Raw genomic sequence first — 25903 nt, 5'->3', positions numbered from 1 at the left:
TACATGTTTCTGATATGTTTCTGCATCAGTGTAGCTACAGTATTTTCAAGCTATGTTTGGTTCATAATGCATGAAATCAAATGATTATAGTGATGCAATAGAGAAAGGTAACATTTTGCGTGGGGTCACTCCCTGACGTCACATGTTTAAGTCGTAATTAGCACTGTCGATATCGACAGTTCTAGTTATAACTTTAAAAAGTAATAACCTGTGAATATTCACTGGTTTTCAAAAACTGCACAGGTACATGTACGTCCTATGCCCACCCACTCCGCCAGCGGCTGCGTGGAAGTGGCAAAGTTGCCGTAATAATTGCTAATTCTAGCGAAGAAAAAGTGTCGAAGAAGCTGTGATAAATCTCCCCCTATACATATATATACTGTACATAAGGCTAAAAACACATCTACTCCTACTAGCAATTTCCATCTAACTAAATAATGAATAATTTGTTGATGTTCATAAGATTTCATGATGTGCTTCCCATCACCACATTAATTCTTGTATCAGACAGTATAGTAGGGAGTAGCGCAGTCTGTTGTTCCCTTTCGGTCGCTCTGTAGTCTAGCTTGCTGTGGCCTGGCACATTGCCCCCGGAGTTTTGTTCATCATCTGAAATATCTGTAGCAATAATTGTAAAAGAAAGTTCCCCATGGGCTTTTTTCCAGAGGCTCTCATGTAGTGATCGGCTTACAAGCACAATATAAAATGACTTTGCATGCACGTGCGGTGCTCTCTCATAACACAGCGCCCTCTGATACAATGCGCGCCACTGAATTTACTCTCCCAGCCAATAATAATAGAGAGGCCCCGCTAGCAGCAAGTCGCTCCACATTCATTATTAAAGCCATTTTCCTCTGAAGTGGAAAACTGTCCCTTGCAAAATGTATGTGTCATTTTAAAGCATGGCCGAAATTGTTTCTAAATGATGGTAATTTCACTTCTGGACTGTGGGAAATAATGGCAGTTTCAGAAATACACACAAAGAAGTTCGGACAAAAGAATGTCTCGTTTCTATAAAACCCATAACAAAAGTTTGCTGTTCACGAATGTTGTTTTTATATATATTTCACAACATTTGCTGCTTACCTTTACCTCTTAAGGATAATGTTGAGCATTTCCCCTATTTTGCAGGTTTGTCTCATTCTATCATTTTCCTGAGAACACAGAAAACATTCTAATAGTACAGAGTATTCCTAGAGCTACAAAGAAAATGGATTCACTAATGAGTGTGCTCCATTGTATCCGAAAATTGTGTGCATTTAGTACTGGAAGAGAGACATGTCCCTTCATTACATGACCAGCCCCCTGACTCCATTGGGTACTGGGTAATGTTTTAGTGTCCCTGTGCTGGTGCTATACATGTGCTAATGAATTTTTCATCCAAAGGGATTATCCAAAGATTGGAATTCCCTTAAAGGACATTATCACCAGATTAAGGATTGTAAACCAAGCACACAGACATACTGGTGTTTGCCCCTCTGGCAGGATCTGCTCTTCTTTTAGCTTCTTATGCCCTGGTTTTTAACAAAAAAAAGACATAGGAGTTAATGGAGCCTGGAGCCCCTCAGGCTCATTTGCATAATTTTTTAAGTCTCTTTTTCTTAAAAATAAGGGCACAAGAAGCTAAAAGAACAGCAGATCCTGCAAGAGGGGGCACACACCAGTATGTCAGTGTGCTTGGTTTACAATCCTTGACCTGGTGATAGATGTCCTTTAAGGGGATTCCAATCTTTGGATATTCCCGTTTAAAACAGAACCACCCAGAATATTTTTTCAGAAATCTTCCCTCAGTGAGGACTTTGAAGTTTTTCTCTTAGAAGGTATTGACTATGAATGTTGCAGAAGCTGCCCTCCCCTACACTAGTGGGTGAGTAGTGTAATATCATTCTTACTCCCCCACACCTCAGCTTGCGAGCACTACAGTGTACTCTGCAGTATAAACAAGTCAAGTACCCAGACCTCCATGTCATGTGATCATACAATCCCTTGTGGTAGTGTTTGTTTTACAAATGTATTCAGTACATAATAAGGCCTAAGTATATATTATAGGATTTGTAAACAGAGTATAGAAGGCTTATAACCACTCAATGGAAATAATGTAAAGATGCTGTTTTCAAACGGTTTGTGCCTATACTACACACTCTGACCCTTTTTCTAATTTCATTGTCTATCACACCATCCCAGGGATGGACTGGCCCACGGGTGTTCCGGTCAAAAGCACTGGTGGGTTCAGGCGTCTTTTATCTCTGCCCCTCCCAGATGCTGACTCTGCCCCCATTGACTCTGCCCCCTCCACAACAAGAGACAGATCCTATTCCTGCCCGTCTTTACAGCACAGCCACTACATTATGGACATCAATGGTGGTGTGCCTAAGGCCTCATGCCCATGCCCAATATTTGTAAAGTGTTGTGTAGGTTTTCTGGCAAATTATGGCTAACTGACTATTGGCTGACAGACAGAAGGCATCTCCCACTGGCTCGGATCTCCCTGGGTACGGCACTTTAAAGCAGCAGCATACTGTGAACAACTGTATGCAGGACATATGCAACCCATATTTTATACCTTTCTATTCTATTAGGGCATACAGAATGTAAAAATACTGGAGAAAATAGGACATGCTCTATATTTTTTTTTACGTCTCGCTCATGGTGCGGTACATTGCACAATACTTCCATTAATATGGGTGGCCGTATTGCCCTTTGTGATGAATGAGACTGCCTGCTACACATAAGTTTGGCCGTTTTCATACGTTCGCGTGCATGGGGCCTTAGTTTTTTGTTCTAGACCAGTATATAAATACCCTGGATATAAGGACTGCTCTTCCCCAGAATCTAGCACTGACACCAGTATCATCCACCCACATCCACAATCTACTCCAAATTGTGTAGACATTTTTGGGCCACTATATACAGTATGGGCATTAAATGAAACTCCAACTATAACACGAAAAATGGTTTTAAAGATGAAAATATATCAAGCACTTAGTATCTGGAGGGAGATGCACTGCGGTTCTGGTTTTATAACATGCATTCTAATTGTCAGGTTAACTTTCATAGTTTAAGCCTGTTCACCTGATGGGCTGCTAAAGGAGGAAAGGATTTTCCTTGTATAACCTTGATGGAAATTTTTAAATTACATTCTCATGAATTAACTAGTTTGCTCCACTGGGACTTTTTAAAGATATCATTTATTATACATCCTTGGCTGAACGCCAGGGTAGGTTAGCCTCATTAATAGCATCTTCTCTTAAATCATTAATATATTTAAGCTTTGCAAAGTTAGTGAACGTGAATAGAACTTTACACAAGTGTTATTGGAAAAATGTCCTGGTTTTGCATATAAATGAATCAATGCATAAGACATATTTTGGGTCCAACATTGGCCAAAAGCTGGTATATTGTTATTTGTTTGAATAAAGAAGGGTCCAACCAAGTCCAACTCTGTATATTCCATAATAGGTGGCAAACCCCAATTCCAGCTGCGAATTCCAGCCACAAATTGGCTTCTCAAAAGTCAAATGAGCAACGTCAGGCTCCAGTCAAGGACAACCTACCTAACAGTACAAAGAGTAAAGACTAAGTAACATATTGGGGGACATGCATATTTATTTTTACTTGTTTTTTGTGGATTTTTTTTATTGTGTGCAACTGCGCCTACGCTGGGATGTTAAGAAGTGTGCCGGTGATTATATCTTTCCAAGATATACGGTTTCATTGATTTCTTTTGTTTTTGAGCAATTTAGACACTTTTTAGGTACAAATTATAGTACAACTGACCCATACTTTAATACCTATGCCTAAAAAGTAGCAAAAGAATCAGGAATTAAGAAAAATAGACAGGAATCACGACAGCAAATTTAAAAAGATACATGGCACTGCTAACGTATGCCAACTTCAGCAAGAGGCAAATGTAAACAAATGATACATGATGAGAATGGAGTGCCAACATTAATTGGATATCTTGGGGGTGTAGTGTAGTGTAGTCAGGGGAATGGCACCTGTAATAGGATGTAAAGACTTGAAGTTGGTGAAGGGTCCTCTTTATTGTGAGGGCACTGTTCATGCTTTTCAAAGGAATCTTAAACCAAGTCAGCAGATACGGTATAATAATAACACAGGCAGTCCTCGTGCTATGGACGGGATAGGTTCTTTAGGTTTCTTCTTAAGTTCTTTAAATGTCCTCTAGTCAGGGACTGCTTATACTCTGCCCACTGTTATTGTGAAAAGCTAAGGTCCAGACCTTCATGCAGATGTTACTTTGCCATGTTCCAGCTACCATAACATTGTGGTAGGTCAAATTCACTGTTAAGTAACAATGTTATTCTCTTCTTCCAGTAGGATATTGTGATCTGCCATCCACTAGCCCAAAGCCCCATCACATATGTTGCCTAGTTCCTCAAATGTATCTTAATCTAATAATTAACTGTATCAGCTCTCGCTAATGAGAATAACAACAGGTACAGGCAGTGTCATAGCCACCAGGGGGGCAGGGGGATCGGGTGCTCCGGAGCCCATTGGCTTCCAGACACCCAGGGCTGGGACGAGGGGTAGCCAATCGCCTACCCTCTCTGTGACGACCCGGCCTTCCATAGTGATCAGCGGTGTGCATCTTTGATATGTTTTCAAAGCAGTGTTAAACCTTTTTTTTAGTTTTTTTTGCGGATGCAGAGACAAAACAGCAGGCACGCCAATGTGAAAGCACCCTAAGAGAAAAGCTGTGCAACAACTGTCCCAATCCTACTCATTGGGCTGGGCCCGTTTTTCTAGATAACTCATAAAACGTTTTGCACATTGAGGCACATGTATTATTTCCTCTGTGCAGCGTCACTCTATCCTTGTATCTAATTATTTGCTCAGAGCTCCAATGGCACCTCCTTTTCCTTGAATGGGAATCTGATAAGATGAAATAAAGGGGCACATTGAGGCACATGTATTATTTCCTCTGTGCAGCGTCACTCTATCCTTGTATCTAATTATTTGCTCAGGGCTCCAATGGCACCTCCTTTTCCTTGAATGGGAATCTGATAAGATGAAATAAAGCACAGTGATTTATGCTGCTGTTAGCACTAGCCATTCCATCAGAACCTCCTCGTTAATATGCAGCATTATTAAAGCATCAATTATCTGTGGAGGCGTCAGGCACTGCGAGAAGCGGGCTGCTGGCTTTGATAAGGGGACAGGCTGTTTGCTCATTAAAGGCCTCCACTGAAGCAGCTAAGCCGTGTGCCGTATAACGCAGAGTCCCTATAAGGATCACAAAAAGGGGTTAATTAAGAGGCTATATAGAAGTCATTTTGAAATGGACTATGGAACACTCAGCGCCGGAATTCTTCAAAACTAAATGCGGTGTTAAGAACAAGTCTCAAGTCTTGAACGAATACTTTAAACCCAAATGAACTTTTGTTAAGATTTGTTCATAATATATGAATTTAGCATGAAGCTTTTCCATGGAGATCCCATGACTACATATATCAGACTAGTGTAGCCAATACAGTCTTGAGAAAAACCCCTACTAAGTCCACCTGCACATGAGCGTGTTTAATCCAGGAAACAGAACCATATGCTGGTAAGACCCCACTTACCAACACAGTGGAGTGGACGGAAGCCCTTGCATCATAATGATATATGAAGCAAGGACTCCCTGTCTGCCGGCCAAACAGCAGTGCCGACACGGATATGACATCTATTTGGGGTGCTGTGGTGATCCCTGGTCCATTATTTAACACAGAGCCTGGTTGGTACTACTGGCAATGTGCATGCCTGCAATGGCCTTGTTATTGGTGCTGTTTACTCTTTTGTAACTACTGCTGTATGGTAACAAAAGGTCACAAGTATGTGATATATGATGCTTGATTTTGTATTTATATGAACCGGGATATGTAACATTTTTTTGGTTGTCCTAGTGACCATTATTTTTAATTGTACTAATAAAATTGCAACTATTGATGAAACCAGTTTTGGATTTATTGACTATTGGATATTTGTAGGTACTTATTGTTTTTCTTGTTAGCTATGTGGTGGATATTTTTTGTTCCGATACATAGGTATTCATGTCAGTCCAATAAATCTGATCAGCACACCACAGAACAAGCACCTAATACTATGATTAAAAACATAGCTCTTAAATCACCGTAAGTACATCCTCATATAAAGAAAGCAACATAACAAAATCCACTGGGAAGCCTGTTAAATAAACATGCCATCTATTAATTTAAAAAAGGTGAAAGATCTTTAATAAGGAAACGGTTCCAAAAACAGATGTAGTTTTGATGACTTAACTGCATAATGTGAATGTACCCTGACTGCTTTTATAGGAAGCAGCTAAAAGTAACTCAAACACAAACCTTAGCAATCTTAACAAAGCAATTGTCGATGTCCAATAATCTGGAAAAGGTTAGAAAGACCATGTCCAAATCATTTGATTTAAGCTTTGCGATCCAATGAGTAATGAGATTCTTGTGAAGAGCAGGACCTGATTTAAAGCATCTCTTATGATTCAAAATTGTATCAACAAGGAGTGTCCAAAACACCAGCAATGTTCCCGTTAATGTACAGGTATTTGAAGTGTTCCATGTGTTGCCCATGGAACTGAACACACAGCTGAATGTGTTGAATCCAAACGTTATTAACCTGCATGAGAATGGATGGAGTTGACAAGAGATATCAGAAATCTGATTGTAGCATTCAATTTTGAGACAGCTCAACTCTTTCATATGCTGGATGATCCCCTTCTGGTTGGAAACCTTGCCCATGATCCAATATGGTGACTTCCAAAATGGAGGCCATGTTCTAGACTTCTGCCCCTCCACAAATCTGGAGATGAATGGGGTCTGCTCTATTTACTGTGACCAGGTGTAATAGACCTCCTTGGAGGCCATTATCTAGCCGCAATTTGTGTGGCTGGATCTCTGGCCCGCGATACGGACATGTGTATGGGGCCATACATTGAGCATCTCAATCCTCTGTAGAATCGAAAGTAAAATAAAAATGTAGCAGCTGCAGTCTTCTGCTTCCTCATACACTAGGCTGAAATGGACTAGTTCAGTGGCTATGGAGTGGGAATAAGGACTAAAAAGAAAAATCTCAGCTATTTATAGGAATATTTCACCCTGCAGAGAAAGCTTCTGCAGAAAGGGACAGCCAAGCAAAAGTCCTGAAACAGAAAGCAGGACAACTGTAGATCAAACAGAATGATGAAGATATTCACTTGTCGCCCTAAGAATGCAGAGTGTTGCTATGCAACAGCATAGGAAGATTCCCTTAGCTTATCATACTAATACAATTAAGAAAAAAAATACACAGCACAATGTATAATAGCCAAGATTACATGTATTACACAAAGATTAATGTTCTGATCACACACACTATATTGAAAAGAATACAATAAATATCTTTCCTATAAGAGAGAAAAGTGTTCTGCAGTGATATCATGCTTCTTCCCAAGAAGACCCTCAACAGGTTCAAATTCCAAAGGCACAGTATTGAATTTCTTCTTCATCTCCTTCTCAAATAGCTGCAAAAAACAGAGAAAGAGTTCAAAGATCTACTGATAACAACCTATCACTACTTGCTGTATAGCAATGTCCTGAATACCGCATCACCTGACAAGAGTGGTTTGTAAGTATGTAAGAAGAAAGTCCTCATTCAATATTTAGCGCATCTTATTAAAGGAAGCCATTTAAAAAAAAAAAAAAAAAATTTCTAAGGATACTCACCTCTGCTTCTCTTCATCCTGAACCTGGAGCTGTACGTCGCCGGGATCACCTAGAAAAGAAAGTTATAATTAGCAGCATGGAGCTCAGGAACAAGGCGTCCGGTGCTCCGGGCTGCTAATAATGCAGCCGCAGCACCTCTCTCCTGTCCCTGCACTCTGTGCTGCCAATTATAAGTTTCTTTTCTAGGGGATCCCAGCGTTTCAAGTTTAGCGCAGGACAGCACCTGGATGATTATGAGGGGCGTAGGTTTTGCTTTTTTTTTTTTAAAAAAATGGTCGATTTCCTGTAATCCATCCCCAGCTCAAAAACAACAAAGCAAAATTAGGGCCAAAAAAATTGTGTGTGTCTTCAACTTAAAAGCAGTTTTATTTTCGTCAACTCTTAATATAATCTCAAAACCACAAAGTTGTACAGAAGGATTCTAACTTAAACAAGACTCCTGTCCTATAGACAGCAGTAAAAGTTTAACCATTTGTGTAAGCTGTATCCATGTATAAGCTCCATCTCCTATTGGTACAAAACCCCTATTGGAGAACTCTTCTTAAACCTGCCAATTCTATCTAAGGGCACAAATCACATTTTTTTGTCACATCAGCGAATTTTCACTGATGCCTTTCTGAAATGTTCTCACCGAAGCCAGGAAGAGAAAACCAGTCTACACATGTCTATAAGACTAACTGGCTTCAGTGGGAAAAATACACCAGAGTGAATCCACCCATACACAGATACTTGCAGTAAGGTGATTTACGTCACCGCCATCTGTTTGCTAATGTGCAGTGGGTACATCCAAATATTGTTATTCATGGATTCATCCCCTGTGTCTGAAACAGATTATTTCCTTCAATCACTTTAGTCTCTTTGTATAAATACAGACATCATCAACTGATCAACTGGAATTAGTTACTAGGAAACGACAGCAAAGAGATTTTGTTAATATGGTAATTCCCAGTTCCCCTACCTCATAGGCGGACAGCTCCAGGAGCTCAGAAATGTCACTCTCTTGTGTGGACAGCGCCCGGCTAATTACATTAGCAGCTCTCAACACGTTCGGGTAGTAATGATTCTGCAAAGCCTGGTGTTAATAAAAAAAAAAAAAAAAAGTTCATAATAAGTAAAATTAAAGGACTGACAGGGCTGTGAAGGAGAAAAGCGTACAATTTCAGTTACACAGTTTTCATATATACTTTGTGTCAAATCTTAACTCTGCTTGAAGTTATTTAATTTTTTGGAGCGATTCTTTTCTGCCGAAAGTGAGCAATAAATAAGTGTGTGTATTTAAAATATAGAATGATAAATGCCAGACGCCTCAAAATATAAAACTAATGATCATGGGAAAAACTTATGCTGTCGGAAACGCTGTAACAGAAAATAAAGAAAAAAATACAGTATTTACTCGAGGCCCCTAATTTTACCAGGTCAGAGCTTCCCCCAGCAATGTAATGCCCCATGTAGCCTTCGTCCAGTACAGAAATGCCCCATACACCCCCCCCCAGTAAAGAAATGAACTGCAGTACCCTAATAAATTCCCTGCAGCCCCCCCCAAATAATTAAATGCACAACAGCCCCCCATTGTATGTGATAGATATATCTATCTAACATTCTCACCTTCAGATGCTCCGTAAAGCTCCTCTTCGATGGCAACAGTGCCGGCATAGACACGTCTATGTGCTCTATGCCAATCATAAAAATGTGGGCGAAAGGAGATCAAATGATTGTACAGTTCCACAAAAGGGTATCAATGAAAAGGTCAGCTTATCCCACCAAAAATGACACCTGACAAAGTTATGAAGTTGCCATGTGAGAATAAACAAACAAACACACTTTTTTCTTTTCCAGTTTTTTCCCTGTACCACTAAAAAGGAAAGGACAATTTATTTTGAAAATAAAAATCCCTATGTGGTAAGATATCTTAGGTCTATTGTACTCCAGGATTGTGGGATAATATAGGCCATGCTTGGCAGACTCTGTATATATCCCCTCATAATGTACATTGACCGACTGTAATGAATAATTGTTGTGTGTCATTGTAAAAGTTTCATAAAAATCAATAAAAACAGGTTTGATTAAAAAAAAATCCCTCATATGAATCTGTAAATGCAAAGAATAAAAAAGGCAAGCTTGTAGGACGCAGGAAGCAAACAAATAAAAAAACAAAAATGGCGGAGTTCATCCATAAAAAGTAAACAACGGATGTCTAATAATGCCTGTGATAGATACTGCACAATGAAAAGCTTGGGAGTCTGCAAAACAATTCCATGTATGAAGCACAAGGATTCTTATAGTAAGAGCTTGTCTGCTCCAACTCACATCCTTGTTTTAATTTGATGAAATGTCTTGACTGAATCCCAAGCACTTGAACTTCAGAAAAGGAGAATCGACTTTTTATAAAAGAAAATAAAAACCCAGGTTTGTGACTGCTTACCTCCAGCTCCCAGAGAGAACTTTCTAAAGCACAACTTTTAGCAGGATCCTTCTCCTCCATGATAAATGGATCGGATGCCAAATCTAAAGCAAATGGGAAAAACATTTATATACAAAAAAAAATCCCAAATAAAGTAAATACAAAGGTACTAATGACTCCAATAAAAGCAATGTAACTTAAAACTCCTATTGCTGGTGGGTAATGGAGTCTGGACAGCAGCAAAGTTAAATAATAATAATAGTAATAAACTTTATATAGCGGCATCAAATCACATTGTGTTTTACAGATTTTGGGGAACATATACAAATAAAATATGCTAATAAACACCATTGCAGTGGGGGTGAACACATTTATATTGTTATTTACACAATTATTTTTCTTCCCACTAGTAGTTTACCGCTACTAACATTAAGTGCGTGAAGTAAGAAACTTAAAAATTGTCAACAAGTGCTATTATATGGAAGACATGTCCTGATGGACGCACGGACAGACACTGCAGTCACCACAACTGAATGTTTGTGTTCCTTTGACATTAAGCCAGGTACTAGTTCTTTTCTGGGGCTCAAGATAGCTGTGGAATAATCTGCAAATTTTTTCACATTCTAAATGTCACAGAAGGCATATATGGGATGTGTTTTTAACACATCTCTCTCCAAGCCCTGTTCACATTGTGCAGGTCAGAGGTGGGGCAGGGTTGAACATAGTCATCTGCAGGACAGATTATTCCACACGGCTTTATCTCATTCATTTCATTTGGTTGCTCTGCTCTTTCTATTTCTCCCATAGGCCACCTCACTATAGAGAATGCAGTGGACAGTTGCAGGAACATACAAATAAGGCTTTTATGGCAAATACAGAGGATTTCAGAGGACATGTTTCCAGGTACACACATTATGGAATAACTGCAAGTTTATATCACAGAACATGCTTAAGGGCACCTACCACCCCGATTCTACCTATAAAGGTAGAAGGGGTGGGTAGGTGGATGGATGGCACGTGAGGATAGCCCTTTGTTGGGTGTCTTTTAGAAAACTTTATTGCTTGTATATGCAAATTTTTTTATGCGGCTACTGGGGCGTGGAGTAGCCGGACATGAGGCTACTCCACGCCCCAGTAGCCACGTTACTCCGCCTAACAGGTAATCTTCGGCACGCAGCTCCTGGTAGCTGCGCGCCCTCGTCCGATTCCCTCGGCATCTTTGGCCTTCTGCGCATGCGCAGTAGCTCCGGCCCTGGAGCCGCGCAGCCGAAGGCCTGCGTTCTGCACATGCGCAGAAGACCCGGACGAGGGCGCGCAGCTACCAGGAGCTGCGCGCCAAGATTACCTGGTAGGCGGAGTAACGTGGCTACTGGGGCGTGGAGTAGCCGCGACTACTATCCTCATGTCCGGCTACTTGGGGCGTGGAGTAGCCGGACATGAGGCTACTAGCCGCATAAAAAAATTTGCATATACATGCAATAAAGTTTTCTAAAAGACACCCGGGACGTGAGGATTAGCCCAAAAAAAGGGCTAATCCTCACGTCCCATCCATCCACCTACCACCCCTTCTACCTTTATAGGTAGAATCGGGGTGGTAGGTTCCCTTTAGTATCATAGTATTACCCATCATACTGTTATCGTAGCTTGCAATGTTAGACAGTGGAAATTCAATTGCAGCTAAAACACTTCAAAAGCACAGTGTGTCCCCAGTCCTTCATGGTATTCTAGGCTGCAGTTCCACCAACATTTTTGGCCTGTAGCTCCATTTAAGAATTAACTACGTGAAGGCAAGGCCTAACAAGTGTAAAGACTAACCTGCCTCAGCTGAAGGTCGATGAATGAGAGGTCGACAGGCAGGATGTCTTCGAATCAGGTTACAAATAAATGGAATAATCATTATTAAACATTGTGGGGGAGCTGTGAGAGAGAGCCGGGAAAGGCGCTTGGCGAAGGCAGCGACAAGATACACAGGTAAATGCCTAAAAGAACATACACAATCATGTAAATTATAAGATGCTGTAGAGACAAAATCACACATCACTGCCAATTAGGCTTATAAGAAGTCTGTAAACCTTACGTGGATGACAAGAACAAGTTGGCCAAATGGAAGAAGCGGGCTCGATATTTCACATGAAACACTGAAGGATCCAGCAGGGAGTAAAGCTTTTTATAGAAATCTGGATATTCTCTGAAAGATCAAACAAGATTTCACATCTTGATGGGCACAAAACTGAATAAAACCATCATGGTCAGACTGCATTATCAAACAGTTATTCCTCATGTTAAGACATTTAATGCATATCAACAGAACCTGCCACAAAGTTCAGGTAGATGCAGGGTTTATCTGTTGAACATATATAACACAGCTTGTAGACATGCTGCAAAATGTCCAAGATCGGGCTCCCCCTCAAACTACAGAGTAAATCAGTCATAAAATTGCTGGAAATATAGGGTTCATTCAGATGGTCAAGATGGGCCCATAGATCACAGACTGAGCACAATGCTGAGGTGGGACTCCAAGCATCATAGTGATAAATGATACAAGGTGTCCTTTCTTTCCCACTAAACAGCAGTGTGCAGGACTCGCAGGACTGTGTAACTACGCAGCTTTATATAGCTGTAAATCATCAACATTATCCTAAAATTTGCATTAGAAATGTGATGTGTGATTATACCACAATAAGTTTAAGACCCAATTACATCAATTTAAAATAAAATTGTACATGTTGGGCAAAAACACCAAAACAATCTACCATATATAGGTGGATTTTCAAGGAAGTTAGTACATGTGAACATAGCCTTATATCTTGATAACAGTCTATTGAAGGATTGACTTCCCTGCAGGACTATTGCCATAAGCAAGTGATTTTACTTAGATACATTCACGTCTACAGTGAAACAAAGGGAATTGGTGTTTGGCATTTGGTTCTGATGGAACAAGAACCAATTACATGCATTGCTGCTCAGGTAGCACAGAAAATAACTAGTGTATAATGTACTCTAAGAAAGCTGGAAACCTTTCTATTTTCCAAAATACCATGAAACGACAATGCCTGCAAGCACCTTAAAAGGAAATCTACCAACAAAATCAAGCATTATTAATCAGGGACAATTACTCAGATCCAGGGACAGTGACTGTGTTCATCTTGTATTTGTTATCCATGGCCTCCTTCCATTAACGCTAATGAATCAGAAAGGCTCTTTAGGTGTTAAAAGAGCCTCTCTGAGCTGTAGCTGGAGAACAGGAGGGAAGTGCTGAGGGAGCAGGGGGAAGGCAAGGCAGTATTAGCCTGCAACGCTAAATGTTTATAGCTTTCATGCTGGAGGAGATTGCAGGTTCTGCGCTCAACGCATACCAGATCAATAGATGGTAGCATATGCTTGCAGCTAATAGTGACAATATAAAGATGATATTTGTATACATACAGAACTACTATATCAATTTATTTGGTAAATAGCAGGACTAGGAAAAAAATAAAACGGGTACTTACAAATTATGCTGGTGAATGAGGATAAAAAGCCCATTCAGTGCAAGGAGACTTATGGCTCCACCTGTTAAAAGGTTAAAATACAAATAATCATTTGTTAGACATGAATTGGTAAAGTACTTCAGCTACCAAAAACGCTAAAGATCTCATCTCTGCTTACCAACATCATATGCCACGGTAAGAAAGTCTATCATCAACGTAGGTTTAGTCATGTGAGACAATATGGACTCATGGAGGATCAAAAGCACCTTCTTGTAAAGGCTGACTGAGAGCTTGAAGACAAGACCAGATACAAGATTACAGTTTACATTTCAAGAATGAGAGCAAGGGTTAGGATTAGGGCAAAGGGAAATGGAGACAATGGCAAGAACTTACTTTGTGCTTCAGGAAGCCCATCCAGACTCTCTCAAATATCTTCTTGTGTTCCTATAAAATAAACAAGAACCATGATCAATCAAGTCATCAATCTGGAGATGAAAGACCATACAGAATAACTACTGGACTCACCATTAATTTTGCTGGCTTCCATTCATCCACTTTTTCTGAATAAAGAGGGGAAACACATTACACAGATCATATAAAAAGCAAGAAACAGATCACCTAGCAATGTATATATTCAGTAACTATGTATTCACTTCACAGGTACACAAGCTAAGATCTGTATCACTTGTCTATAATCCCAACAGTTTAACTCTGTAGCCAATTTAACCCGAGTAGCAGGCTAGCAGCCTCCCTGCCTTAAAGGGAACCTGTCACCAGGAGATCCATTTTTAGTACTCCCCAGGTCCCCACAGAAACAGCTCCTCCATGTGTCCTTTTCAAATATATGAAAACACATCACTTGGCTTAGCAACACCCTCTGCTCCTCTACAGCCAATCCAGAGTGTGGGGAGTTATTCATATATTTGGTCACATGGAGTACCAGTTTCCCCAAGGATGGGGGGAAACTGCTCCTTTCCAGCCACTCCCAGTGGACGAGTGACTAGTCACAGAGCAGATGCTAATGAAAGGTACAATGTAACATATCTTTTTTTCTGTAAAACCTATTTTTTATACAAAAACACTATGGCAGTGTATGTACTATGCTCTGTGGGGACTGGGGGAGTGCTAAAAATTGGTCTCCTGGTGACAGGTTCCCTTTAAAGGACATCTACCAGGATGAAGAAGAACTGTATGCAACTGAGCCTGAGGGGCTCTAGGTTCCATAGGTGTTAATGGAGCATGGAGCCCCTCAGGCTCACTGACATACAGTCCTTCATCCTGGTGGAAGATGTCTTTAATGTTCACAGCAAATTCTAAGAAACTAATCTGAGACCCTTAACCCAGAGTCACATAGATGGCGAGATTAATGGAGGCAACAGAGAAATGAGAAGGGGTAACATAAAAAGAGGGGTTTACATACGTAATGATTAGCCACATCGAAAGAAACAATATAAAGATAAGCAGGGGACTCTCATAGGTAGGGAACAATTAGTGGGAACCATATAAAATGATGGGTTAAAGTTATAAGCATACTGGAACACAGGATCAACAATGTCCCTTCTATGTCTCTCCTTAGCTGCCATGAACGAACGTGCTTGATCGAGGCCGTTAAGGTGTTAAACTGCCCAGTAAGGAGAGTTCTCCTTTTTGGGTACAGGCAGCAGGGACCAGGCTTTATGTAACAGCTCGCCTCCTACTGCAGATTAGCTGGCACACTGGCAGGGCCAGCCCGATCAGCAGATAGACGTATCGTTAATCAGTTAACAAATTAGAGCTCAGTAATTGATTGTTATAGGCAACAAACACTTTTTAAAAATCTGCCCCTTTTTTTTTGGGGGGGGGGGGGGGGTAAAAAGTTCAGGGGAAAAATGAAGTGGCCGTCCCTGCCCTCCAAATTTGCTAATTTTCTTCTTTGAGGTCATATGTGTCTGTTACTAAATTAGAAGGCAATGTATAGATGGATATATAAAAACCATATACAGGATATTCTCACCTTTTTGTGCAACGAGGAAATTTGATAATTTATCATCTTGTGGCATGTTAATGGATGAAAGGAGACCAAAGACATTGTTCAGGAAAATGGATGGTAAAGTCTGGAAACAATAACAAGTTTACACAGGCATAAGTGTCTGCATATAGTTTCATCACCCAACTGAAAATGAATGGAATAAAGAAGGAAATTGTTTTGAATGGAAACTACCAACCACATTACCTCTTTATTGTTCTGGTACACTTGTGCAATCCTTTCAATAACCACTGACATGGTGTAGTATCGGATGTCATCATACTCCAGAAACTCCTGGAACCGCAATATTACAGCGGAGCAATCCTTCTCCTCCTGGAGTAAGCCATCTATAACAAGCTAAGGAGAAAACTATATGAAGCACAGGAAAAACATCAGAATTCAACAAATACATGTAGATTTTCAGAACTGGCTTACCTTCAACAAGTGACGTGGGAACCGATAACCATCTTTCCAAATAGCACTTTCCAAGGGGAACCTTCCTTCAAGTTGAATGAATTTCATAAGCATGCACAATGCCAGCTCCTGTAGTAGAGACAGGGTCAGCAAAAACGTATTTGAATATTACATGAAGATAGACTGGCCAAATAATATACTTCATTTTAATACACAGATTCAAACCCCTTGGCCTGAAAAAAAAAAAAAACCCTCAATCTGAAACACGGAATTCACATAACTATATGGACATAATGAGGGGAATTTATCATGAAAACTCTGCCCCTTTGGATATATGTGCAGGCCGCCTGTGCAGCACTGTGCCTGAACTGGAACACAAGCCCTCATACATCTCCCCCAATTCAGTTGAATTAAGTGATCTCTAGGTTCGGTAAGCATACAAAGAAAGTTTATTGGACCCAACCTGCTTGTAAAGAACAGGCTTCAAATAGACTTGTAGCTTTTGTGAGAAGGAATTTTGTTCCTTATTCAATACTTCTGTCACAATTCCGGAGGGTGCAGTCCCACATGGAGATTTTGTTCTGTTTTTACACACACCCAAAACGCATGTATGTTTCCAATGAAACACAAGCCTTTCTCAAGAGCTGTGGAGTCAATAAGCCAAACTTATGCCAACTCGGACAACTCAATTTCCCGAATATCGACTCCAGCTCCACGGTCCTATTTTCCTGGTCACTCTAGAAGTGCCAAGATTAATGTGCGTATTCCTTCCCAGTGGCTTATTCTTCTGATGTATAGCAGAGGAGCTTCACACCCAAGCATGTGCATACAGTGCAGCACACATTCATCTCTACTAAAAGAGGGATCGGGGTGCACAAGCTAAGCCGACAGGCCACATGCTGCCTGTAAAGCCACGATTTGTGGTTCACACCCTGCTGACAGTCCAATGAGCATTTTCATAACTGATGTAAAATAATTGATGGAAGCGATCATTGGAGCAGGAGGCCTGGTAGTAGTGAGTGCAGCCGAGAAGTTCTTCTGGATCCTCTCCTGCAGCTCTGCTTTGTGTCCTGAAGCCCAACACTGGTTGTTTGTGTCGATGTCGGAGCAGAGTGGTCCCAGGAGCAGGAGAGGATCCAGTAGTGGCAAGTAATTGTCATCTGTACTGTACAGCTCCCAGGTCCACTCCTGCTCCTGGGGTACAATTCTGCTCTGGGTCATGATGCTGCCACATACAACTGGCGTGGGACACAAAGCAAAGCGGCACATGGAGGAGAGAAGAAGCTGCAGTTTGGGGGAGAGGGGGCACTGCATTTATATCTGCTCCGAGGTCTGCACTATTGTGTGCTCCGAATGTAGTATTTGGTTGCTGGGGTGTTATTTATTGCTGTACTGTGGTACTTATAATTTCTGGGGTATTATTTACTGTTGATGAATCTAGGTTGCTGGTTACTGATTCAGTGCTTGGATCAAAAATGTTCACTCTTGGCCTGAATCCTTAGATCAGGAATAGAACAGACATTTAAAGGAAATGTAAAATTTTTTATAGAGCAAGTCCATTTCCACGACTCCGACTGCAGAGCCATGTGTTTCTTTGTAAATGCATATAAATTTAGACCAAGACCCATCCCACTTGCATTTTGGATGCATTTAAAAACGTTACAAAAACACGAAATGGGAATGCGCCATAATGCACTTCCAATACTGAAACAAAGATTTCATTAAATGGTCAAGCAACATCAACAGATCACAATGCACTGCGAGATTCATTGTATAATCATTAACGGAATCATCACAAAGATCTAAATGACACATAGTCCATTAACCCCTACGGGACACAGCCTATTTTGGCCTAAAGGACGCAGCCCCATTTTTCAAATCTGGCCTGTGTCACTATAAGTGGTTATAGCGTGGGAACGCTGTGAGATATCCAGGGGATTTTGAGATTGTTTTCTCGTGACACATTGTACTTCAAATTAGTTTAAAAATTTGGATGAAATCTTTTGCGTTTAGTTATGAAAAAAAACAAAATTTGGCAAAAATTTTGAAAAATTCTTTATTTTCAACGTTCTAAATTCTCTACTTTTGATTCAGAAAGTCATAGCACCCAAATAAATTCATAACTTACATTTCCCAAATGTCTGCTTTATGTTGGCATGGTTTTTTAAGATTCCACATATTTTACTAGAATGTTATGAGGCTCAGAATTTGGGTGCCATTTTTCACATTTTTTGTAAAATCGCCAAAACCTGTATTTAGATGGACCTGCTCAACTTCTAATTGACACTGAGAGGCCTAAATAATAGCGAGACTCGTAAATTACCCCATTGTGGAAACTACACACCTCAACGTATGAAAAACCACTTTTAAGAAGTTTGTTAACCCTTTACGTGTTTTATAGGGGTTAAAACAAAATGGAGGTGGAGTCTGCAAATTGTAATATTTTTTCACAATACACTCATTTTGGGTGGAAAATTTTACATTTCTAATGGATAAAATGAAAAAAGGCTCCACAAAGTTTGATACGCAATTTCTCCCGAGTACACCGATACCCTACATGTGGTGGTAACCTGCTGTATGGGCGCACGGCCGGGCATAGAAGGGAAGGAGGCGCCATTCAAATCAGATTTGCTATGTCACATTGTACAGGCTATAATTTTTTTCTTTTTTTTATTGTGCACCTATAGGGGCTTATTTCTTTTGCCACATGAGATGCACTTTTCTAATACATAATTTTGGGGCATCTATAGCTAATTGGTGAGATTTAATTAACTCTTTGTTGGTGGAGGAAATGAAAATCATCAATTTTTAGGAAAATTTTTATGTGGTTTTTTTTTTTGGCCGTTAACCATACCATGAAAATAGTATATTATTTTTATTCTTTGGGTCGCCACGTTTATGAAAATACTTCATTTATATATATTTTTTTATTTTTTCCCATTTTTACTGTATAAAAAGTAATTTGGCAAAATTGTTGTTAATTTTAGCATCAACGTCTTTCATATGCATAACTTTTTTATTTTTCACCTCAAAAATCTGTTTAAGGGCTTATTTTTTGCAAGAATGATAGCTCTTTTTAGTGGTCTTATTTTAGATTGCGTAACTTTTTAAAATCACTTTTTTAGAGCATTTTTAAAGGGCATTAATAAAAAATCATCTTTAGCAGAGAGAGTTTTTTTAGGTTGTTTTTTACGGGGTTCACTTTGCGGATCTAATAACGATTCTGTTTTATTATACAGATTGTTACGGACGCAGGGATACCAAATATGTGGGGGTTTTGTGTATTTTATTCAATTGTACTGAATAAAAACTAATTTGGAGAAAATCTTATTCATTTTAGCATCACCATCTTTTTATATGCATAACTTTTTTATTTTTTGGCAGATAAATCTTGTTAGGGGCTTATTTTTTGCGAGAACAGTTGTTCTTTTTAGTGGGCTTATTTTGGAGTGCATAACATTTTTTAAATCACTTTTTAGAGCATTTTTTATAGGGTATTAATTAAAAATTATCTTTTTTCGGAATGTTTTTTGCGTTTTTTTCCTCCGGCGTTTACCGTGCGGGTCCAGTAACGATTCTGTTTTATTATGCAGATTGTTACGGACGCGGCAATACCAAATATGCGGGTTTTTTTTGTGTTTTTATGTTTTTTATACTTTATTAAGTTTTTTTATGGGAAAGTGACATTTTAGGGGCTTATATTTTTATGTATTAATTTTTTATTTATTATAATGTGTAGTGTTAACTGTTTTTGCATATTTTTACTTATACATACTTGAACTTAAACCAGTGATGCTCTGATCACTGGTTTAAGTTCAATACACTGCTCTACAATACTATTTTATTGTAGAGCAGTGTAAACTGTCTGAGCAAGCTTGCGCATGCTCAGACAGTTTACAGCCAGACCCGGAAGGGGTCTGGCTGCCATGGAGACCGGGCAGCTCCGGGGCACATGCCAGTCCTCGGAGCTGCCCAGAAGAGGATCGGATCCCCCGGTAAGCGGCACGGGGGATCCGATCCACAGCGCTAACACCGTTACACGCCGCGGTCATGTTTGACCGCGGCGTGTAAGGGGTTAACACCCGCGATCGGAGCCGGCTCCGATCGCGGGTGTTAGCGCAGGCTGTCAGCTGTACTAGACAGCTGACAGCCGCTGCTTCTGGTACCGGCTCCGTTCGTGAGCCGGTGCCAGAAGCAGGACGTTATAGAACGTCCCCGTGCGCTAAGTATCTAGCCCCGGGGACGTACTATAACGTCCAGGTGCGCCTAGGGGTTAATCTCAAATGTTAACCTGGAGAAAGAAACTGCATTATGATATTTGGAATAAATTTAGGAGAAAGCAAATAATGAGTTCTACAACAGGACAGGGTGTAAGTGTGACGCACTAAATGGAGCCAAGAGCACATGTTTGACCCAAATTTTGTTCCACAGCATTTACAGGAAGCCATCCACAAAATCCCATGCTAGACAATGGAGCAAATGTGCTACTGCAATGCTTACATTCCACAGTCTCTCAATCGCTGGGGGTGCCAAAATGCATGGGAAACAAAACAGCAGCAGGATGAGAGCAGCAACTCTGTCTACAGCGTCATGCCCACCACCATGAGTACAATCGGGCCGCAAATAACAGGGGGTGAGCCGTTGTTTGCACCCTGAATAACAAGTGTGGGGTGAGCATGACACTCCTTGCCCATGCTAATTGAAAGAGACTGTCTGCACTGCAACACTAGCAGAACTGACAGCTATACTGACCTGCACCTGGGAAGAAGCTGTGTGGAGCTGCTCCCCTAGACAGGACACACAGCTGTTGTAACGGTGTCGCATCCATATCTTGTACTTGTCTTCTGCACTCAGGGAATCTATCAATAGAAAGAAGTTAAACCAATAAAACTACAGCATAGCAAATCTTGTGAATGAAGGTTTTTGGACCCATAGGCAGACACAGACAGGAGAAAATAAGACCAGACGCAATAACAATAAAACTAATCGGTGACCAATGCTTCACAACGTGGCCCTGTATTGTACAGTATCAAGGGAATAAATCAGGACGATTTTGATAAAGGCATCTCACGTGTCACCATACAGCGGCATCAACCACCTATTAGCTAACACGTGGAAGTGATATGTGCTACCTCTCTCATTCTCCGCTACATGACTACAATGATACTGGTAGCAGAAGGTTGACATCAACCCTAACAGGACTTGGTTAATAGGGATTATTCTTGCAGAATATTCACTGCAGACTTTCCCCTTTGATGGACCTGCAAAGTGTACAAAAATATACAAAATATACAGTTAAGGCTGGCTTTCAGTTCTGCAGAATAAAATATGTCTGCCCAAAATTACTTGTGTACCAACTAACCCCTTAAGGACGCACCATCTTTAAGGTTAATTTCTGACCAATCTCTGATGCTCCATGCGTAAACATTCAATATCGCATGTGTTTAAAATGGTCCAAGAACGCAACACACTCCATTTTCCATGGCCCGTGCACGGTCAGGTGGTACCACCCTAACTCTGATCACTTCTCCAAGCCTACAGCCCTGGTCTAAGCTTCAGCATCACCCTGGAGTTGTTTCACCAAGACCAGTGGCCATGATGCTTCTCTGTACCTGGTAGGGCCTCATCTTCAGCTGGTAAGTTACCAATATACAGCTCTCCTTTCTCCAGCAAAGCTTCGAAAAGTTTTGCGCAGGTCCGAATTGCAGCAAGAACATCATCTTTATTTTCTGACTATACAAGACAAAACGTACATAGTTAATAACCTGCTGATAGACATAAGGTAAGTGACATGAGGGGCACGGAGACTAAAGATAGCTGGTGGGGCAGAGGCTCCTCTGGGGTCTAGGCTTTCCTCAATTCTACCCCGTAACCATGGAAACACATCAGCCCGCACAGAAGCTGCAGTCACCAAACCACAGCTATATCTACATGTGTGACCATCTGTGCTGTAGGTTCCTGCAGGGATATCGTCCTACAGACTTGCTGCTTCTAACCCCGCCATATTGTGGCATTTGTTGCAATAAAACGCATACAAGAGCGATCTAGTGTGTATGCAGCAGCTCCCGTAACGCTGTGGTCTGCAGGGGGTTAATGTCGGCGGTGCAGCCGTACAGGTCACATAGTCCTTTACCTCCAGATATTCCAGGATATCAAACAATGAGTTGGCGTTTGCCCGGCTCTGCAGCACTTCCCTGAGCTTCGTGTCCAGCTCCTGCCTCGCCGAGTCGCCGTTTTTGCCCAGGCTCCGGGCTGCACGCTTTTCCTTGCGCGCCGCCATGTTTGCTCACGTGTAGGAAGGAGAATGTGTTGTGACGCGCATGCGTAGGCGGTGGGCGGGAAGAGGAGTGATGATGTGTGATGTTATCGATATGTGTGGTGATGCTGGGTGGTGTGTGAGCTGCATGGAGGATGCAGTAATATAATAGGAAAACAATAACGTCGTGTTTCATAGGGAAGGGTAACACAAGTAAAAAGGGATTGTGCCATATCTGGTTTTGGAGTTTTTAATACTTGTAGAACCAAATTGTTCCCCGCTGCTTGAAAGGGCTTTGTTAATCCTACCACTACGGATCTACCTATTACTGTAGATCTGGTGGTAGGTGCAGAACAGCCCTTTTTAGTCCTTTACTTCCCTCTATCTTTTCTACTCTTTAATCAGGGTAGTAGGCAGATTTTCTAAATAGGCTACTGGGGCCCCAGTAGCCACTTTGATTCTCCTACCCAGATATCTTCAGTGCGCAGCTACAAGGAGCTGCGCGCACTCGTCCATGAAGCCAGAGTTCTGCACAGGCCAGCGGTTGCACAATCTGTACCAAAGCCAGAGCTACTGCGCATGCGCAGAACTCCAGCTTCACAGGCAAGTGTGCGCAGCTCCTTGTAGCAGGCACTGAAGACACACTGCCCCCCCCCCCCCTTCAGACACACTGACCCCCCCCCCCTGCGGGCTCGCTGAACCCCCAACTCCCCTGCGGACACACTGACCCCTACACCCCCCTGCGGAAACACTGACCCTTTGGGAAAAGAAAAAAACCTCACCTTCCCTGGTTCCCCCGGAGCGGAGCCTGCAGCCCCCATCTTTCTTCAGCCTGAGCCTCCCGTATGCGCCGGCTCTGAAGACGGCACACGTGATCTGGTGACGTCACCATGTGCGCCGGCTTCAGAGCCGTCGCATATCTGTGGAGCGCCGCTTCAGGGGAACCAGGACAGGTGAGTTTTAGATTCCCGACAAGTGCAGCATAGAGGCAGAAAAGTATTGATCCGGATGGTGATCAATTGCACCAGTGTCTTATAGCGACACTGGTACAATTGATCCGGGGGCCGAGTGGGCCCCTCCAGCACCCCGGCACTTTTAATAAAATTAATTAAGACACCTGTAAGAGTCATAATGGTCTTTTTACTAACTTACATTGTTTAGGCCACAGCATCTACTATCATGAAAATGAATGGCTCCAGTCCTTGCCATGTTTTCTATACAGATAGACACAACTATACACAAAACAAGGAAAACGAGATTCAAGTTTAAAAAATCATCATCATCATCCACCAGGAGATCTCCCGACGTATACATAGACATATAATGGCACACAGAGGCCTCCTTTTTGCCTCTGTCTGCACAGTATACATCATATATTGTGGAAAACACAGAATACAAAGACACAGCTAGCTACATCTTTCCATCCTGCTCCCTCCTTTGTTTGTCCACCCGTCTCTTGATGATTGACCACAAGTTCTCAATGGGATTAAGATCTGGGGAGTTTCAAGGCCATGGACCCAAAATCTTTTTGTTTTGTTCCCTGAGCCATTTAGTTATCCCCTTTGCTTTATGGCAAGGTGCTCCAGCATGCTGGAAAAGGCATTGTTGATCACCAAACTGCTCTTGGACGGTTGGGAGAAGTTGCTCTTGGAGGACATTCTGGTACCATTCTTTATTCATGGATGTGTTCTTAGGCAAGACTGTGAGAGAGCCGATTCCCTTGGCTGAGAAGCTGCCCCACACTTGAATGGTTGCAGGATGCTTTACAGTTGGCATGAGACAAGACTGGTGGTATCGCTCACCTTGTCTTCTCCCAACAATCTGTTTTCCAGATGATCCAAACAATCGGAAAGTGGATTCATCAGAGAAAATCACTTTACCCCAGTCCTCAGCAGTCCACTCCCTGTACCTTTTACAGAATATCAGTCTGTCTCTGATGTTTTTTCTGGAGAGAAGTGGCTTCTTTGCTGCCCTCCTTAACACCAGGCCTTGCTCCAAGAGTCTCCGCCCCACAGTGCGTGCAGATGCACTCCCACCTGCCTGCTGCCATTCCTGAGCAAGCTCTGCACTGCTGGTAGCCCGATCCCGAAGCTGAAACACTTTTAAGAGATGCTCCTGGTCCTGGCCCTTGCTGGTCCTTGGGCGCCCTGGCAACAATGGAACCTCTCTCCTTGAATTCCTTGATGATGCGGTAGATTGTTGACTGAGGTGCAATCTTTCTAGCTGCGATACTCTTCCCTGTTTGGCCAGTTTTGTGCAGTGCAATGATGACTGCACGTGTTTCTTTAGAGATAACCATGGTTAACAGAAGAGAAACAATGATGCCAAGCACCAGCATCCTTCTAAAGTGTCCAATAGTGTGATTCTTACTTAATCATGACAGATTGATCTCCAGCCCTGTCCTCATCAACACCCACACCTGTGTTAATGGAGCAATCACTAAAACGATGTTAGCTGCTCCTTTTAAGGCAGGCCTGCAATAAAGTTGAAGTGTGTTTTTGGGGGAAAAGTTCATTTTCATTAATTGCTGTTATGCTGATCACTCTTTATAACTTTCTGGAGTATATGCATATTGCCATTATAAAACCTGATTCAGTAGACTTTGTAAAAATTAACATTTGTATAATTCTCAAAACTTTTGGCCACGACTGTAAAAAGGCATCCAGACCCTTCTTGAAGCTCTCTGCTGTCCCCGCATTGACCAGTGACTGAGGCAGGCTATTCTACAGATTGACTGTTCTTACAGTGAAAAAAAGCCTTGTTGTCTCTGGTCATTAAACCTTGTTTACTGCAGACGGAGACAGTGCCCCTTCGTCTTTTGATTTGATTTAATATGAAACAACTTACCACCATATTTTTTGTATGGACCATTCATATATTTATATAAATTAATCATGTCCCCTCGTAGTCATCTCTTTTCCAGACTAAATAAATGTAGTTGTTTTAATAACTGAGACCCTCCATAGCACTTATCATTTTTGTGGCTCTTTGTTGTACCCTCTCCAGGTCCAGGGCATCCTTTTTATGGACCGGAGCCCAGAACTGGATGGCATATCTTGCTGGCTTTAGGGGCAGCTGATTGACATTACATGCTGTTATTTAATTTATGATCTACCATTACGCCCAGGTCCTTCTCAACAAGGGACTCTCCCATATTTATTCCCCCAAGGACATATGTTGCCAGTGGGTTATTTCGGAGTAGAAATCATTGACCACAACTCTCTAGATATGATCCTTCAGCCAGTTTTCAATCCAATTGCAAATTATTCCTTCCAAACCAATAGATCTTATTTTACCCATCAGGTGTCTATGAGGGACAGTATCAAATGCTTTTGCAAAGTCCAAGAACACAATATCCAAAGCGACTCCTCTGTCCAGGCATCTGCTCACCTCTCCGTAGAAGCATATTTCCTTCTGATCCTCCTTGATATGGTTCTACTCCTTTATTGGAGTCCAAATGTGTTTAATTAAACTGGACTTCATTAGGAAAGGAACACACCTGTCTATATAATTATTGTGGAGAAGACCAGGTGCTGCACATGCCAAATATAATCTCAACAGTGACACATGCTGGTGGTAGCATCATGCCATGGGGGCGTTTTTCAGCTGCAGGGACAGGACGACTGGTTGCAATTGAAGGGA

At 41.5% G+C, this 25903-nt stretch overlaps 1 protein-coding gene across 1 annotated transcript; it reads right to left on the bottom strand.

The window, feature by feature from the left end:
- Positions 1 to 7295: 7295 nt before the first annotated feature.
- NOC4L (nucleolar complex associated 4 homolog) lies at positions 7296 to 22381 on the bottom strand. The gene is made up of 15 exons (XM_072144434.1): positions 22139 to 22381; positions 21618 to 21738; positions 20758 to 20864; positions 16027 to 16134; positions 15799 to 15948; positions 15580 to 15679; positions 14112 to 14146; positions 13980 to 14030; positions 13765 to 13876; positions 13608 to 13668; positions 12194 to 12304; positions 11932 to 12095; positions 10138 to 10220; positions 8674 to 8787; positions 7296 to 7513 (listed from the first exon to the last, which is right to left on the bottom strand). Exons 1-15 carry the CDS (start codon positions 22283 to 22285, stop codon positions 7397 to 7399), a joined length of 1581 nt encoding a protein of 526 aa, XP_072000535.1. The 5' UTR covers positions 22286 to 22381; the 3' UTR covers positions 7296 to 7396.
- Between the last annotated feature and the right edge of the window lie 3522 nt (positions 22382 to 25903).

Source organism: Engystomops pustulosus, chromosome 1, assembly GCF_040894005.1.
Source record: "Engystomops pustulosus chromosome 1, aEngPut4.maternal, whole genome shotgun sequence".
Classification (NCBI taxonomy): Eukaryota; Metazoa; Chordata; class Amphibia; order Anura; family Leptodactylidae; genus Engystomops; species Engystomops pustulosus.
The sequence above is the reverse complement of the archived record's forward strand: the minus strand, read 5'-3'. Positions and strand labels throughout refer to the sequence as shown.